Source organism: Salvelinus alpinus, chromosome 19 (genome assembly GCF_045679555.1).
Source record: "Salvelinus alpinus chromosome 19, SLU_Salpinus.1, whole genome shotgun sequence".
Lineage (NCBI taxonomy): Eukaryota > Metazoa > Chordata > Actinopteri > Salmoniformes > Salmonidae > Salvelinus > Salvelinus alpinus.
Window position 1 is genome coordinate 6,520,288 of NC_092104.1, and position 17,500 is coordinate 6,537,787.

The window sequence follows — 17,500 nt, forward strand, 5'->3', positions numbered from 1 at the left end:
GTGGTTGTGACGACTGACTATTGACTGACGAGCAGACCTGTCCTGTCTGTGACAGTGGTTGTGACTACTGACTACTGACTGACGAGCAGACCTGTCCTGTCTGTGACAGTGGTTGTGACACTGACTGACGAGCAGACCTGTCCTGTCTGTGACAGTGGTTGTGACGACTGACTACTGACTGACGAGCAGACCTGTCCTGTCTGTGACAGTGGCTGTGACTTCTGACTACTGACTGACGAGCAGACCTGTCCTGTCTGTGACAGTGGTTGTGACTACTGACTACTGACTGACGAGCAGACCTGTCCTGTCTGTGACAGTGGTTGTGACACTGACTGACGAGCAGACCTGTCCTGTCTGTGACAGTGGATGTGACGACTGACTACTGACTGACGAGCAGACCTGTCCTGTCTGTGACAGTGGCTGTGACTTCTGACTACTGACTGACGAGCAGACCTGTCCTGTCTGTGACAGTGGTTGTGACTACTGACTGACGAGCAGACCTGTCCTGTCTGTGACAGTGGCTGTGACTCCGGTGCCGTTATACCCACCTCTCCTGTTAATGCAGCTAATGTACTGTTGTCATTATATTAATGACAAAATAATCAATTAGGGTTAATTAAATGCTCTTTGACTCAAATCCAGTCACGTCTGTGAGTTTGTCTATCTTCCTGTCTGTCTGTCTGTCTGTCCGTCAGCTCTACTCTACACTGTAGAATGATTAACGTCATTCTGGGCAGACCGTACGTTTTGGACCGTACGTTCGCGGATTAGCTCCTTTTATTAAGTAATTATGCAGCAGATTTCCAGGACATATTGTGGGATAAATAAAGCATTATACAAATGACTGTGGGTCTGCTGTTACAGGACGTGGCTGTGTAGTTCTCTAACTACCAGACAAACAGATGTGGCCAGGGACGGGACGCTAACAGCAAGCGTAGCGGAAGCATGCGGTGCTCGCACAGTAATTCATAAACTAGCTATGTCTCTGGTTACTTAACCATCTGGTGTGTGTGTGTGTGTGTGTGTGTGTGTGTGTGTGTGTGTGTGTGTGTGTGTGTGTGTGTGTGTGTGTGTGTGTGTGTGTGTGTGTGTGTGTGTGTGTGTGTGTGTGTGTGTGTGTGTGTGTGTGCGTGCGTGTGTTGCTGGATTTTAGTGGATGGGGGATCCTAATAAATACTAAATACTTAACCATCTGACATTTAGCCTGATCAGGCCCAAAGCTGCAAAACAAACACCAGGTTCCCTTGACCAATCACAGCCACTCACGGCATCATAACCATATGGCCCTCTCTGTTAATTGTCCAATTGGAATTGCTAATGTTAATCCCATTAATTTTATCCCCATTTTAAACCCTCCATGTTGAGTTAAACTGTTTAAAACCCACTATGTTGAGTCAAGCTGTTGGAACCCTCCACGTTGAGTTAAACTGTTTAAACCCTCCATTTTGAGTCAAGCTGTTTAAACCCTCCACGTTGAGTCAAACTGTTTAACCCTCCACGTTGAGTTAAACTGTTTAACCCTCGATGTTGAGTTACACTGTTTAACCCTCCATAATGAGTTAAACTGTTTATACCCTCCATGTTGAGTCAAACAGTTTATACCCTCCATGTTGAGTTAAACTGTTTAACCCTCCATGTTGAGTCAAACTGTTTAACCCTCCATGTTGAGTCAAACAGTTTATACCCTCCATGTTGAGTCAAACTGTTTAACCCTCCATGTTGAGTCAAACTGTTTAACCCTCCATAATGAGTCAAACAGTTTATACCCTCCATGTTGAGTCAAACTGTTTAACCCTCCATGTTGAGTCAAACTGTTTAAAACCCACTATGTTGAGTCAAGCTGTTTCAGCAGCTTATCCTGGCATATCCAGTAGCAGGTAGCATATTTGCAAATTATAAATGATGCACTTCATTACGGACAAATTAAACCTGTTTCAGAGAAATGCTGAAGGTAATGATTTTAAGAGATGTTCACATAGCCAGCAATTACACATAATGGGATTCCATTTAGGATCTACTGTACACATTAAAGTTTAGCATGATCTGACAGGAAATATTGAATACCACATAATAACAAGAGGTGAAAGACAGTTCAAGGGCATAGCAGGAGAGAAACTATTCAAGCCTCTTGCCCAGTAGACCTCTGTTCCTGAGTGACAACAGAGGCATATTCTCTCACTCGTCATCAATGTAATAGAAGACAGAAAGCTATATTGTGCTCTGTGTCTTTAAGCCCACCACAACACACATACATCCCTGTATGAAAAACGAATTAAAACAACAGATTCAGGGGAGGGGGGTAGTTCATATCAGGGTAGGAGGGTGGGGGGTAGTTCATATCAGGGAAGGGGGGTAGTTCATATCAGGGGGGGGGGGGGGGGTAGTTCATATCAGGGTAGGAGGGTGGGGGGTAGTTCATATCAGGGAAGGGGGGTAGTTCATATCAGGGGAGGGGGGGTAGTTCATATCAGGGTAGGGATGGGGGAGTTCATATCAGGGTAGGGGTAGGTTCAATCAGGGTAGGAGGGAGGGGGTAGTTCTAATCAGTGTAGGAGGGAGGGGGGTAGTTAATATCAGGGTAGAGGGAGGAGGGTAGTTCATATCAGGGGAGAGGGGAGGGGGGTAGTTCATATCAGGGGAGAGGTGTAGTTCCTATCAGGGTAGGAGGGGGGGTAGTTCATATCAGGGTAGGAGAGGGGTGTAGTTCATATCAGGGTAGGAGGGGGGGTAGTTCATATCAGGGTAGGAGAGGGGGGTAGTTCATATCAGGGTAGGAGAGGGGGGTAGTTCATATCAGGGTAGAAGAGAGGGGGTGTAGTTCAATCAGGGTAGGATAGAGGGGTGTAGTTTAATCAGGGTAGGAGAGAGGGGTGTAGCTCAATCAGGGTAGGAAGGAGGGGTGTAGCTCAATCAGGGTAGGAAGGAGGGGTGTAGCTCAATCAGGGTAGGAGAGGGGGGTGTAGTTTAATCAGGATAGGAGAGATGGGGTGTAGTTTAATCAGGGTAGGAGGGGTGTAGTTTAATCAGGGTAGGAAGGAGGGGTGTAGCTCAATCGGGGTAGGAGAGAGGGGTGTAGCTCAATCAGGGTAGGAGAGAGGGGCGTAGTTTAATCAGGGTAGGATAGGGGGGGTGTAGTTTAATCAGGGTAGGTAGGAGGGGTGTAGTTTAATCAGGGTAGGAAGGAGGGGTGTAGCTCAATCAGGGTAGGAGAGGGGGGTGTAGTTTAATCAGGGTAGAAGAGATGGGGTGTAGTTTAATCAGGGTATGAGGGGTGTAGTTTAATCAGGGTAGGAAGGAGGGGTGTAGCTCAATCAGGGTAGGAGAGAGGGGTGTAGCTCAATCAGGGTAGGAGAGAGGGGTGTAGTTTAATCAGGGTAGATAGGAGGGGTGTAGTTTAATCAGGGTAGGAAGGAGGGGTGTAGCTCTGTGTGCTTATTTCCTCTAAACATAAATAAAGGCTTAATTCACCACCGGCACCACAGTTTGCATGACAGCGTGCCCGGCAAGGTTCCATGTGGGAAGGAGATGGTGTGTGTGTGTGTGTGTGTGTGTGTGTGTGTGTGTGTGTGTGTGTGTGTGTGTGTGTGTGTGTGTGTGTGTGTGTGTGTGTGTGTGTGTGTGTGTGTGTGTGTGTGTGTGTGTGTGTGTGTGCGTGCGTGCGTGATCCTGTCCTCATCCCAACCTATCCTCACCTCCTCATCCTGACTGTCGTGACTCTGAAACCAGCTGAAACCTGACAGACTGGGTGTTGAAATATTAACAACCCACACAAATGCCCTCTTCTCCTTTCACCCTCTCCTCCCCTCCCCTCTCCTCCTCATCCTCTTCCCCTCTCTTCCTCTCCCAACCCCCTCTCCTCCCCTATCCCTCATCCTCTTCCCCTCTCCTCCTCTACCTCTCCTCTTCTCCACTCCTATCCTCCCCTCTCCTCCTCATCCTCTTCCCCTCTCTTCCTCTCCCAACCCCCTCTCCTCCCTTATCCCTCATCCTCTTCCCCTCTCCTCCTCTACCTCTCCTCTTCTCCACTCCTCTCCTCCCCTCTCCTCCTCATCCTCTTCCCCTCTCTTCCTCTCCCAACCCCCTCTCCTCCCTTATCCCTCATCCTCTTCCCCTCTCCTCCTCTACCTCTCCTCTTCTCCACTCCTATCCTCCCCTCTCCTCCTCATCCTCTTCCCCTCTCTTCCTCTCCCAACCCCCTCTCCTCCCTTATCCCTCATCCTCTTCCCCTCTCCTCCTCTACCTCTCCTCTCCTCCCCTCTCCTCCTCATCCTCTTCCCCTCTCTTCCTCTCCCAACCCCCTCTCCTCCCCATCCCTCATCCTCTTCCCCTCTCCTCTTCTACCTCTCCTCTTCTCCTCTCCTCCTCTACCTCTCCTCTCCTCCCCTCCTCCTCTTCCCCTCTCCTCCTCTTTTCCTCTAACCCTTCCCCCTCTCCTCCTCTCCCTCTACCCCTCTCTTCCTCTCCCGCTCTTCCCTCTCCTCCTCTCCCCCTTCCTCCTCTCCCTCTCCCCATCTTCCCACGCCTCCTCTCCTCTACCCCTTCCCCCTCTCCCTCCCCCCTCCTCTCCCTCTCCCCCCTCCTCCTCTCCCTCTCTCCTCCTCCCCCCCTCCTCCCCCTCCTCCTCCTCTCCCTCTCTCCTCCTCTCCCCCTCTACCCTCCCCTCCTCCTCTCCATCTCCCCCCTCCTCCCTCTCCTCCTCTACCCTCCCCTCCTCCTCTCCCCCCCTCATCTCCCTCTCCTCCTCTAACCTCCCCTCCCCCTCTACCCTCCCCTCCTCCCCCCTCCCCCTCTCTCCTCCTCTCCCCAGGTCCCTGATGGAGAGCAGTAGCAGCAGTTCCAGCACCAAGACAAACACATCCCCAGCCAGACATGCTGCAGGGGCTTTACATTGCAATGTCTTTGTTGGTTTTCCAAAATATGCTTCCATCTCATCCTGGACGAAGAGAGGTGACGCATATAATTATGACATTATTATTGGCAGTATTATTTATTATTTGGAGGCTGCTGCTGGTGATACTGTTGGTGTTGGTGATACTGATTGGTGATGGTATTGGTGATTGGTGATGGTATTGGTGATGGTATTGGTGATTGGTGATGGTGTTGGTAATGGTAATGGTGATTGTGTTGGTGATTGGTGATGGTATTGGTGAAGGTTTTGGTGATGTTTTGGTGATGGTATTGGTGATTGTCATGGTGATGGTAATGGTGATTGGTGATGGTATTGGTGATGGTATTGGTGATTGGTGAATGGTATTGGTGATGGTATTGGTGATTGGTGATGGTGTTGGTAATGGTAATGGTGATTGTGTTGGTGATTGGTGATGGTATTGGTGAAGGTTTTGGTGATGTTTTGGTGATGGTATTGGTGATTGTCATGGTGATGGTAATGGTGATTGGTGATGGTATTGGTGATGGTATTGGTGATTGGTGAATGGTATTGGTGATGGTATTGGTGATTGGTGATGGTATTGGTGATGGTTTTGGTGATGGTATATTTCTGTTTGTCAGGGTTCCCATATAGAAGAGGGGGACAGAGGGGGTCAAAGGACATACCATCCTGTAGGCATTATATATGTCCTGAAACCATCATCTGTAAACTGTGGGCTTTTCTAAATGGAGAGAGGAAGACGTGAAATGGGTTGTGGGAGGGGGGGGGGGGTTGATATGCTGATGACAAAGCACTGAGAATCCATGAGCCATAAAAACATACTGAAACTCCCCACCAAGGAGGAAAATATGATATATGACGTACAAAAAAGGTTTGGTGTGAACAAAGGCTATGAAACCGATATTTAATATCAACCCGAACAAACCATCATAACACGAAACACGAGATGGGGAATAGAAAAATCTGCGCCAAAAAAAAAGAAGAAGAGAAGTGCTTCCTGGAAGAGCAGAGCCACACGACACTAAACAGACTCTACTGTTTCCAGATACAGGATGTGGTAAAGATCTGAGAGTTAAATAGAACACATATATCTATCGCTATAGTTACTACTTCCTGTTCCCTTTCTGTTCGAGCCTCTTCCTCTGTGGTGCTGTGCAGCTCTTTGCAGGCAGTATGAGGTAAAACAGGGGGGGTGAAGAAGAGTTTAACAGTGGAGCTGGCTGCTTGCCAATGCCAATCACCTCAACTCAGCTGAGCTCTTGAACAATGTGGAGACCGCAGAGCATGGCTGGCACGAGCACAACCATTCATGACTGGCTTGTCCGTGATGGTGGAGTTTACCTGGCGTCACCCCACAGGGAGGGAGGGCTGATGCTGGGGCATGGTTATAGTAACGGCTTTTGGCTAAGGCTTAGACTGGGTTGGCATATCTTTACTTACACGGATCATTTCCAGAGTCAGACAGGTTCTGTGTTTACGCTGTCATGTAACCTTTATTTATACAGTTCATTCTCATTGATATACAATCGTCTGTTGAAACAGAGACTTGTAGTTAAGAGGGACATTAGAGTTTACAATGATTGTTTAAGTTGCTGACAGTCGAGTCTGCAGCTTGCTGACACAGGAAGGACACATTGAGGAGTATATTACAAAATACACAAAGATAACTTACCAGAGTAAAGAAGTAGTATTTTAGTAGCGTCAAACTTACTCAACAAATTGGCGCATGACAAAACATTTAAATTATGTTCTGTGTTTTTTAATACAAATTAACAGCCAGAGCAGGACCATTTCTGTATGTTTTAAATGTGTAAATGAACCACCAGAGCTGAACCGGCAGGTAACCTATTGGTTAGAGGGTTGGACTAGTAACCGGAAAGTTGCAATATCGAATCCCCGAGCAGACTAGGTAAAAGAAAATCTGTCATTCTACCCCTGAACAAGGCAGTTAACCCACTGTTCCTGGGCCGTCATTTAAAATAAGAATCTGTTCTTAACTGACATGCCTAGTTAAATATAAGTAAATGTCTGTATGTTATAAATGTGTAAATTAACCCCAGAGCAGGACCACTTCTGTATGTTATAAATGTGTCAGTGTTTTATGTTATAGACCGCGTTGTAAGACTCACCACAGTGCAGCAGAGAGGCCAGAACCACCACGCCGCTGCTAACGCTACCAGTAACAACAGCACCAGGAACACTATGGCTACAGCCAGGCCGTCCGACTGACACAGGGAGAGAAAAATACACGTTAGACCGAATAGACCAGTCAGAGGTCATTATGTAGGACCGAATAGACGAGTCAGAGGTCATTATGTCAGACCGAATAGACGAGTCAGAGGTCATTATGTCAGACCGAATAGACCAGTCAGAGGTCATTATGTCAGACCGAATAGACGAGTCAGAGGTCATTATGTCAGACCGAATAGACCAGTCAGAGGTCAGATGTCAGACCGAATAGACGAGTCAGAGGTCATTATGTCAGACCGAATAGACCAGTCAGAGGTCAGATGTCAGACCGAATAGACGAGTCAGAGGTCATTATGTCAGACCGAATAGACGAGTCAGAGGTCATTATGTCAGACCGAATAGACCAGTCAGAGGTCAGATGTCAGACCGAATAGACGAGTCAGAGGTCATTATGTCAGACCGAATAGACCAGTCAGAGGTCATTATGTCAGACCGAATAGACGAGTCAGAGGTCATTATGTCAGACCGAATAGACGAGTCAGAGGTCATTATGTCAGACCGAATAGACCAGTCAGAGGTCAGATGTCAGACCGAATAGACGAGTCAGAGGTCATTATGTAGGACCGAATAGACCAGTCAGAGGTCAGATGTCAGACCGAATAGACGAGTCAGAGGTCATTATGTCAGACCGAATAGACGAGTCAGAGGTCATTATGTCAGACCGAATAGACCAGTCAGAGGTCATTATGTCAGACCGAATAGACGAGTCAGAGGTCATTATGTCAGACCGAATAGACCAGTCAGAGGTCATTATGTCAGAGGTATGCACATAGGACATGTGTCCCGTGTGGCTCAGTTTGTAAAGTACGTGTATTCTACCTATACACAAGGTGTAGATAAATATAGACTGTATTACTTTACCCTTTTGTTAACAGATATTGGACAATGTAAAACTCACACATGTTGTGGCGTAGATGGTGAAGGCACTAAGGATAAATGACTTTCCATGGTTCAGACTTATCAGGACATCCATGGACCTAGAAAGACAAGCACAACACACACTGTTTAACACCACAATAACCCTGAATAGGGGGGAGGGGCCTGTGTATGACTTATTTTTCACGAGGGGAACGAGTTCAAAATGGCGCAATTAAAACCCTAATGATGAACGGCAGAGCGATTTCCGTATGTCCATTATGCCAGATCCAATTACCATGCCTTTAAGCAGGAAACGGAACGACTGAAATGCCTGAAATCACCCCCCCCCACCCCCCCCCACCCCAAAATTAAGAAATATGTAAAACACTGTCTATTGTCTGGTCTGATTGTTCGCCTGGCTGTGTGTGTGGGAGATGAAGGTATGTGTGTGTTCTCTCTGTGCAGTTGGTTTCGCCCTGGGCTCTGCCTCGGGCCTTCTACTCTCCTGCGGCTCCAACAGATGAGCTGCCACCTGACTCTCTGTCATACTGTCCGCTAGTATGGTACTGGAATTTAAATCGCCTGACCCCCCCCCCCCCTTGTTCAAACTTTATATCGCCTTTCCTATTTCCACACTCAATACTTAAATGATGGATGTATGTCCTTTTTTTTTTTAAACACTACGCCTCATGTTTTTGTTCCTGTCCACTTGACTTTGACTGGTATTGTGGAACACATTTAGGAGGGGCTGTGACTGTGAAAGTCTGTGACTTTTAGGAGGAACACATTTAGGAGAGGCAAAGTCTGTGACTTTGACTGGTATTGTGGAACACATTTAGGAGGGGCTGTGTCTGTGGCTTTGACTGGTACTGTGGAACACATTTAGGAGGGGCCGTGTCTGTGACTTTGACTGGTATTGTGGAACACATTTAGGAGGGACCGTGTCTGTGACTTTGACTGGTATTGTGGAACACATTTAGGAGGGGCCGTGTCTGTGACTTGGCTTTGACTGGTATTGTGGAATACATTTAGGAGGGACCGTGTCTGTGACTTTGACTGGTACTGTGGAACACATTTAGGAGGGGCCGTGTCTGTGACTTTGCTTTGACTGGTATTGTGGAACACATTTAAGAGGGGCTGTGTCTGTGACTTTGACTGGTACTGTGGAACACATTTAGGAGGGGCCGTGTCTGTGACTTTGCTTTGACTGGTATTGTGGAACACATTTAAGAGGGGCTGTGTCTGTGACTTTGACTGGTACTGTGGAACACATTTAGGAGGGGCCGTGTCTGTGACTTTGCTTTGACTGGTATTGTGGAACACATTTAAGAGGGGCTGTGTCTGTGACTTTGCCTGGTATTGTGGAACACATTTAGGAGGGGCCGTGTCTGTGACTTTGCTTTGACTGGTATTGTGGAACACATTTAGGAGGGGCCGTGTCTGTGACTTTGCATGGTATTGTGGAACACATTTAGGAGGGGCCGTGTCTGTGACTTTGACTGGTATTGTGGAATACATTTAGGAGGGGCCGTGTCTGTGACTTTGACTGGTATTATGGAATAAAGTTAGGAGGGGCCGTGTCTGTGACTTTGACTGGTATTATGGAATAAAGTTAGGAGGGGCCGTGTCTGTGACTTGGGCTCTGTGCTTTAGAAGAAATAGAGGAAGAAGACAAAGAGAAGGTCCGCTCTCTTAGAATTACGGTTGGAAAAAAATACTATGATTTAAGCCATGGACATTCTCTTTTTCTGCTGACTATTACAGGTTTTACACTGAGTTGACAAAACATTAGGAACACTTGCTTTTCCCATGACATAGACTGACCAGCTGAATCCAGGTGAAAGCTACGATCCGTTATTGAGGTCACTTGTTAAATCCACTTCAATCAGTGTCGAGGAAGGGGAGGAGACAGGTTAAAGAAGGATTTTTAAGCCTTGAGGCAATTGAGACATGGGTTATGTCTGTGTGTCATTCGGAGGGTGAATGGGGCAAGACAAAAGATTGATGTGCCTTTGAACGGGGTGTGGTAGTAGGTGCCAGGCGCACCGGTTTGAGAGTGTCAAGAACTGCAACACGGCTGAGTTTTTCACGCGCAACAGTTTCCCGTGTGTGTCAAGAATGGTCCACCACCCAAAGGCCATCCAGCCAACTTGACACAACTGTGGGAATCATTGAAGTCAACAACTCTTTCGACAACGTTTAGAGTCCATGCCTCGACGAATTGTGGCTGTTTTAAGGGCAAAAGGGGATGCAACTCAATATTAGGAAGGTGTTCCTAATGTTTTGTGCACTCAGTGTATATGCACCAACAACTTAATTATATCACAATCAAATCCTGATCAACTCTATGTGAAGAAGATGAGTCGCTCTGCATGAGGCAAATGGTGGTCACACCAGATACTGACTGGTTATCTGATCCACACTCCTACCTTTTTGTTTAAGGTCTCTGTGACCGACAGATGCATATCTGTATTCCCAGTCATGTGAAATCCATAATTTAGGGACTAATGAATTTATTTCCAATTGACTGATTTCCTCATATGAACTGTAACTCAATAAAAAAAATTGAAATTGCTGCATATTGTGCTTATATATGTTTTCTGTGTAGTTGGTGAGAGTTACTGTTGCACAAACAAGGACAAAAACATGTGTTCCTCTTACATAGATGTAAGTCAATTTCAACATAATTTTTTTTGATTAACACAAAAACCAAATACTGTGATTGTGTGAACATACTTTTTTTTTGGTGAGGACATCATCACTCAGTGAAATAGTCTGATTGAAATAAAAAAACAATATTTTGATTCGTTTCAACGATCGCCATCTTTTTTGCACTTCTTTCTCCAAAAAAGCGATCATCCTTTAATTATACATACAATATACTGTAGATTCTATTTAACCAGGAGAAATATCCCCTTTTGCATGACCAGGCCAAGACGACTGCAAAAACAAACACACGTTACATTGCAGACATTTGAATGGAATGGAAACTTAAACATGTGTTTGGCCTAACGTTTGATCACCCACTCTTGAGGTTCGTTCCGTACCACAATCCCTCTCTTCTGAGTTCAAAGAGTTTCCTCTATACTGTCAGGACCTCCGCCACGCGTCCTCCAGACGGGCGACGTTTCCACAACTCTTAGTGACAGCCGTCCTCTGCAATATGTTCAACTCTGAATAATTCACCCTCCTCAATTTTCCCCCGTCTTTAAGGAAAAGTTGGAAAGCCATTACTGACACCGGTGATCGTCCAGCTGTATCGTATCACTAGCGCTTAGCGTCACCCAGGACGACGAGGCGCTCCGACAGAAGCCACTAGACACAGAGACCACTAGAGTGGGGAGGGAAAGAGAACTTTCCACATCGCGGCTCAGAGAGCTCCAATGACCAGACCTGGGATCAAATACTATATGGAAATCTTCTTCAATACTTTTAGCATTTTCTCTATTCTGCCTGGAGTGCCGGATCTGCGTAATTTATAGTCTTGGGACTGTTCTATTGATCCAGTCAGTCAGGCAAGCCTAGATAAAGTATTTGGAATGATTTCAAAATTAGTTGAACCCAGGTTTGTCCATATCCCAGTTTAGAGATCTCCAGTGATACAAAGAGAGGAGAGACCTGGGTCGTCTGCCTTGGTGTCCCTGGGAACGTGTGTCAGTCTTTACAGGGTTTTAGAGTGATCCCCCCCCCCCCCCCGCCCATTTTACCTCTGGCATGACATTTCCCCCTCTCGTCTCCCATCTATTCAGACATAACCCCACAGCTGGGGCCTTGCCTTCAACTGTCATTCACAGGGTTTTATAGCATCACCGGTTATAAGAAGAGACAGAGTGACAGAAGGATATATCCATGTATTATTTACCTGTTTTTTATGCTTTTGTGGAACACGGTGCTGCTGACCACACCCACAAAACTAAAGTTACACTATTTCTCCTCTTCAACACAAGTTTCCTCTGAACTATTAAACCTGATAAATATTTTGGATTGCTACTCATGACTTGCTGTGCATATTAGTCGATACATAAACTCCAGGTTTTTTGTTGTATCACTAAAAGGTATTGAATCATACATCCACCGTCTGTTTTTTTCCCCCATTGGGATCCCATTCTTTACCTTCAGGGCACAGGGCTCAACTAGTGAGTCTTTACATCGGGCCAAGAAAAGAATATCTGTCACACCACCTGACCTTAACGTCACAGGAAGACAGATCCACCAGGAGACGCTCCGCTTTTCAACGAACCAGAGATGTTTATGGCTATGACATCAAAAATGGCGCCAATTGGACCGCTGACACGGTCGCCAGCCCGCGGAGCGCCCTTCGATTGTCCTGTTCCGTTATTCACGAGGCTTGCTGCATTAGCTAGCTGTCCTGTCCTGTCCTGTCCTGTCTGTTGCCAGGTGTCAGCCAGGTGTCAGCCAGGTGTTAGCCAGGTGTCAACCAGGCCCTTAAGTTTCCTTCTACCCTCCACCGTTGTTGTGTGAACACCAGGTGAGACACGGTGGACCAAGAGCTCCACCACTCAACCAACCTTGTTATCACCAACACACCGGGGGGGGGGGTTATGGGACAGGAGGACACGGCGGGCCCCTACCTAATGGAGCGATATGGTGGAGAGGGTTAGGGCCACCAACAGATGCCTGTGTTCAAGGACTGAACCATGACACAGCTGTCACCACAGATGAGACCCGTGCCACCACCAATTGACTGAACGTGTATTGTATATGGAAAGTGTATGGTATGTCTAATGTGTATGGCATGTCTAATGTGTATGGTATGTCTAATGTGTATGGTATGTCTAATGTGTATGGTATGTCTAATGTGTATTGTATATTGAACGTGTATTAGACTAAACCACATGTTATAGACATGTTATAGACCAAACCACATGTTATAGACCAAACCACATGTTATAGACATGTTACAAACCAAACCACATGTTATAGACATGTTACAAACCAAACCACATGTTATAGACATGTTATCGACCAAACCACATGTTATAGACATGTTATAGACTTAACCACATGTTATAGACATGTTATAGACAAAACCACATGTTATAGACATGTTATAGACCAAACCACATATTATAGACATGTTATAGACTTAACCACATGTTATAGACATGTTATAGACCAAACCACATGTTATAGACATGTTATAGACCAAAACACATGTTATAGACCAAAGCACATGTTATAGACCAAACCACATGTTATAGACCAAACCACATGTTATAGACCAAACCACATGTTATAGACATGTTATAGACCAAACCACATGTTATAGACATGTTATAGACCAAACCACATGTTATAGACATGTTATAGACCAAACCACATGTTATAGACATGTTACAAACCAAACCACATGTTATAGACCAAACCACATGTTGTAGACATGTTATCGACCAAACCACATGTTATAGACATGTTATAGACTTAACCACATGTTATAGACATGTTATAGACCAAACCACATGTTATAGACTAAACCACATGTTATAGACATGTTATAGACCAAACCACATGTTACAGACCAAACCACGTTACAGACCAAACCACATGTTATAGACATGTTATAGACCAAACCACATGTTATAGACCAAACCACATGTTATAGACATGTTATAGACCTAACCACATGTTACAGACCAAACCACATGTTACAGACCAAGCCACATGTTATAGACATGTTATAGACCAAACCACATGTTATAGACCAAACCACATGTTATAGACTAAACCACATGTTACAGACCAAACCACATGTTACAGACATGTTATAGACCAAACCACATGTTATAGACCAAACCACATGTTATAGACCAAACCACATGTTATAGACATGTTATAGACCAAACCACATGTTTTAGACCAAACCACAAGTTATAGACCAAACCACATGTTATAGACCAAACCGCATGTTATAGACCAAACCACATGTTATAGACTAAACCACATGTTATAGACTAAACCACATGTTATAGACCAAACCACATGTTATAGACATGTTATAGACCAAACCACATGTTATAGACCAAACCACATGTTATAGACCAAACCACATGTTATAGACCAAACCACATGTTATAGACATGTTATAGACCAAACCACATGTTATAGACTAAACCACATGTTATAGACATGTTATAGACCAAACCACATGTTATAGACTAAACCACATGTTATAGACATGTTATAGACCAAACCACATGTTATAGACCAAACCACATGTTATAGACATGTTATAGACCTAACCACATGTTATAGACCAAACCACATGCTATAGATCAAACCAGAGAACACAAAGCACCACAAAAAGCTCAATACTCTTGGCCAATATAATCCATCTTCGACGCTATACAGGCTTTTTCCTCTGCTAGCGTCCATGCTAACCAACCGATCAAACCGATAACCCCCCCGCCCCCCCCCCCCAGCATCACCATCTACGGTGACGGAGACAGCAGAGAGGCAGACAGATGGACGGAGTCGGAGACAAAACTTTCAGACGTTCCATGATTCCATGATGCAGGTGGTCCGGGGGGGGGGGGGCAGGGATGGGCAGGAAAGGGGGATTGTCACAGTAGCGTCGGTGAATTATTTAAATGAAGAGACCGTGGAGAAGGGAATCGCTGCATCTGTCGCACGACCCTTTAAAGCCCCAGAACAGATGTGTTTACCCACTACCCTGGCCCGCCCCAGCCCGCTGTACCAGGCCTAACAGCTAACTACTTAATGGGTCACCGTGGCCATGCCAAGAGTTAATTAAGCAAGACTCTTCAGATAACAGGAGCAGGAGGAGATCACGTTCTGTCAGGGCCCGTATTCACAAAGAGTCTCAAATAACGAGTACTGATCTAGGATCAGGTTCTTCCCTCCTAGTCATCATGATCTAATAGGCAAAACTGATGTGAGATTAGCACTCCCCTCTCTAAGACTCTTTGTGAATACGGGCCCTGACAGAACCTGATCCTAGATCAGTACTCGTTCTTTGAGACTCTTTGTGAATACGGGCCCTGACAGAACCTGATCCTAGATCAGTACTCGTTATTTGAGACTCTTTGTGAATACGGACCCTGACAGAACCTGATCCTAGATCAGTACTCGTTCTTTGAGACTCTTTGTGAATACGGGCCCTGACAGAACCTGATCCTAGATCAGTACTCGTTCTTTGAGACTCTTTGTGAATACGGGCCCTGACAGAACCTGATCCTAGATCAGTACTCGTTCTTTGAGACTCTTTGTGAATACGGGCCCTGACAGAACCTGATCCTAGATCAGTACTCGTTCTTTGAGACTCTTTGTGAATACGGGCCCTGACAGAACCTGATCCTAGATCAGTACTCGTTCTCTGAGTCTTTGTGAATACGGGCCCTGACAGAACCTGATCCTAGATCAGTACTCGTTCTCTGAGACTCTTTGTGAATACGGACCCTGACAGAACCTGATCCTAGATCAGTACTCGTTCTCTGAGACTCTTCGTGAATACGGACCCTGACAGAACCTGATCCTAGATCAGTACTCGTTCTCTGAGACTCTTTGTGAATACGGACCCTGACAGAACCTGATCCTAGATCAGTACTCGTTCTCTGAGACTCTTTGTGAATACGGGCCCTGACAGAACCTGATCCTAGATCAGTACTCGTTCTCTGAGACTCTTTGTGAATACGGGCCCTGACCCAAAGGACAATTGTACAAAACATGTTATCAGAAGCAGTTTTGGATTAGAACATTTGAGTGGATTATATGAGATGATGTTACTGCCGGATTGTGTGTAGATCAATTTGCTATACATTTAAAAATAAAAATAAATCTCATGGAAACGTTTCTAATCTTGATATGTTCTGGACCACATTTCCCCGCAATACAATCATACTATTTTAGATTGGAGTCAGAGATAACATAAGTAGAAGGTGTTGTTGTGTTTGAAGATTAAAACCGTGAAGGAAAAAAATAATCTCTACATACTCAATTTCAGTTCTTGAGCTCTGCAGTGGCTTTCTGTTTTTGTTCAGACCATGGGTTAAATACATATCTCAAATGCTTTCAAATACTGGAAAGTATGTGAGGGCTGGCTTGATTTAACGACGACATAGAGACACCGGTACGGTGTTGGAATGTCAGTGGGGATGTGTTAACACACACACACACACACACACACACACACACACACACACACACACACACACACACACACACACACACACACACACACACACACACACACACACACACACGCACACACACACGTCTTTATGGAACCACCTTCTCATGGAGTACTTACTGTCCGACTGCATACAGCACTGGCGCAGGACACAGGAGATAATCGTTCCGCACAACACTTGGCTTCTGATCTGGAAAATAAAGACTAGAATGACTTCCCTGCACACTACCACACACTCACACTACTACACTACCACACACTCACACTACCACACTACCACACACTCACACTACCACACTACCACACTACCACACTCACACTAACACACTACCACACTACCACAATACCACACTCACACTACTACACTACCACACACTCACACTACCACACTACCACACTACCACACACTCACACACTACCACACACTCACACTACCACACTACCACACTACCACACTACCACACACTCACACTACCACACTACCACACACTCACACTACCACACACTACCACACACTACCACACACTCACACTACCACACACTCACACTACCACACTACCACACACTACCACACTACCACACACTCACACTACCACACTCACACACTCACACTACCACACTACCACACACTCACACTACCACACACTACCACACTACCACACACTCACACTACCACACTACCACACACTCACACTACCACACTACCACACACTCACACTACCACACACTACCACACTACCACACACTCACACTACCACACACTCACACTACCACACTACCACACACTCACACTACCACACTACCACACTACCACACTACCACACACTCACACTACCACACTACCACACACTACCACACTACCACACACTCACACTACCACACACTCACACTACCACACACTCACACTACCACACTACCACACTCACACTACCACACTACCACACTCACACTACCACACTCACACTACCACACTACCACACACTCACACTACCACACACTCACACTACCACACTACCACACTCACACTACCACACACTCACACTACCACACTACCACACACTCACACTACCACACTACCACACTACCACACACTACCACACTACCACACACTCACACTACCACACTACCACACTCACACTACCACACTACCACACTACCACACACTACCACACTACCACACTACCACACACTCACACTACCACACTACCACACTCACACTACCACACTACCACACTCACACTACCACACTCACACTACCACACTACCACACACTCACACTACCACACACTCACACTACCACACTACCACACTCACACTACCACACACTCACACTACCA

General features: G+C 45.8%; 1 protein-coding gene across 2 annotated transcripts in view; it reads right to left on the bottom strand.

The window, feature by feature from the left end:
* Positions 1 to 17,500, bottom strand: part of antxr2a (ANTXR cell adhesion molecule 2a) — a 158,190-nt gene that overhangs the window by 105,154 nt on the left and 35,536 nt on the right. Inside the window, exons 9-11 of one of the 2 annotated variants that reach the window (XM_071352127.1) lie at positions 16,284 to 16,353; positions 8,037 to 8,115; positions 7,018 to 7,113 (exon numbers count right to left, since the gene is read on the bottom strand). In XM_071352127.1, coding sequence (XP_071208228.1) covers positions 7,018 to 7,113; positions 8,037 to 8,115; positions 16,284 to 16,353 — 245 coding nt within the window. The remainder of the gene's footprint in view (positions 1 to 7,017; positions 7,114 to 8,036; positions 8,116 to 16,283; positions 16,354 to 17,500) is intronic. The other variant, XM_071352129.1, reaches the window with a different exon arrangement.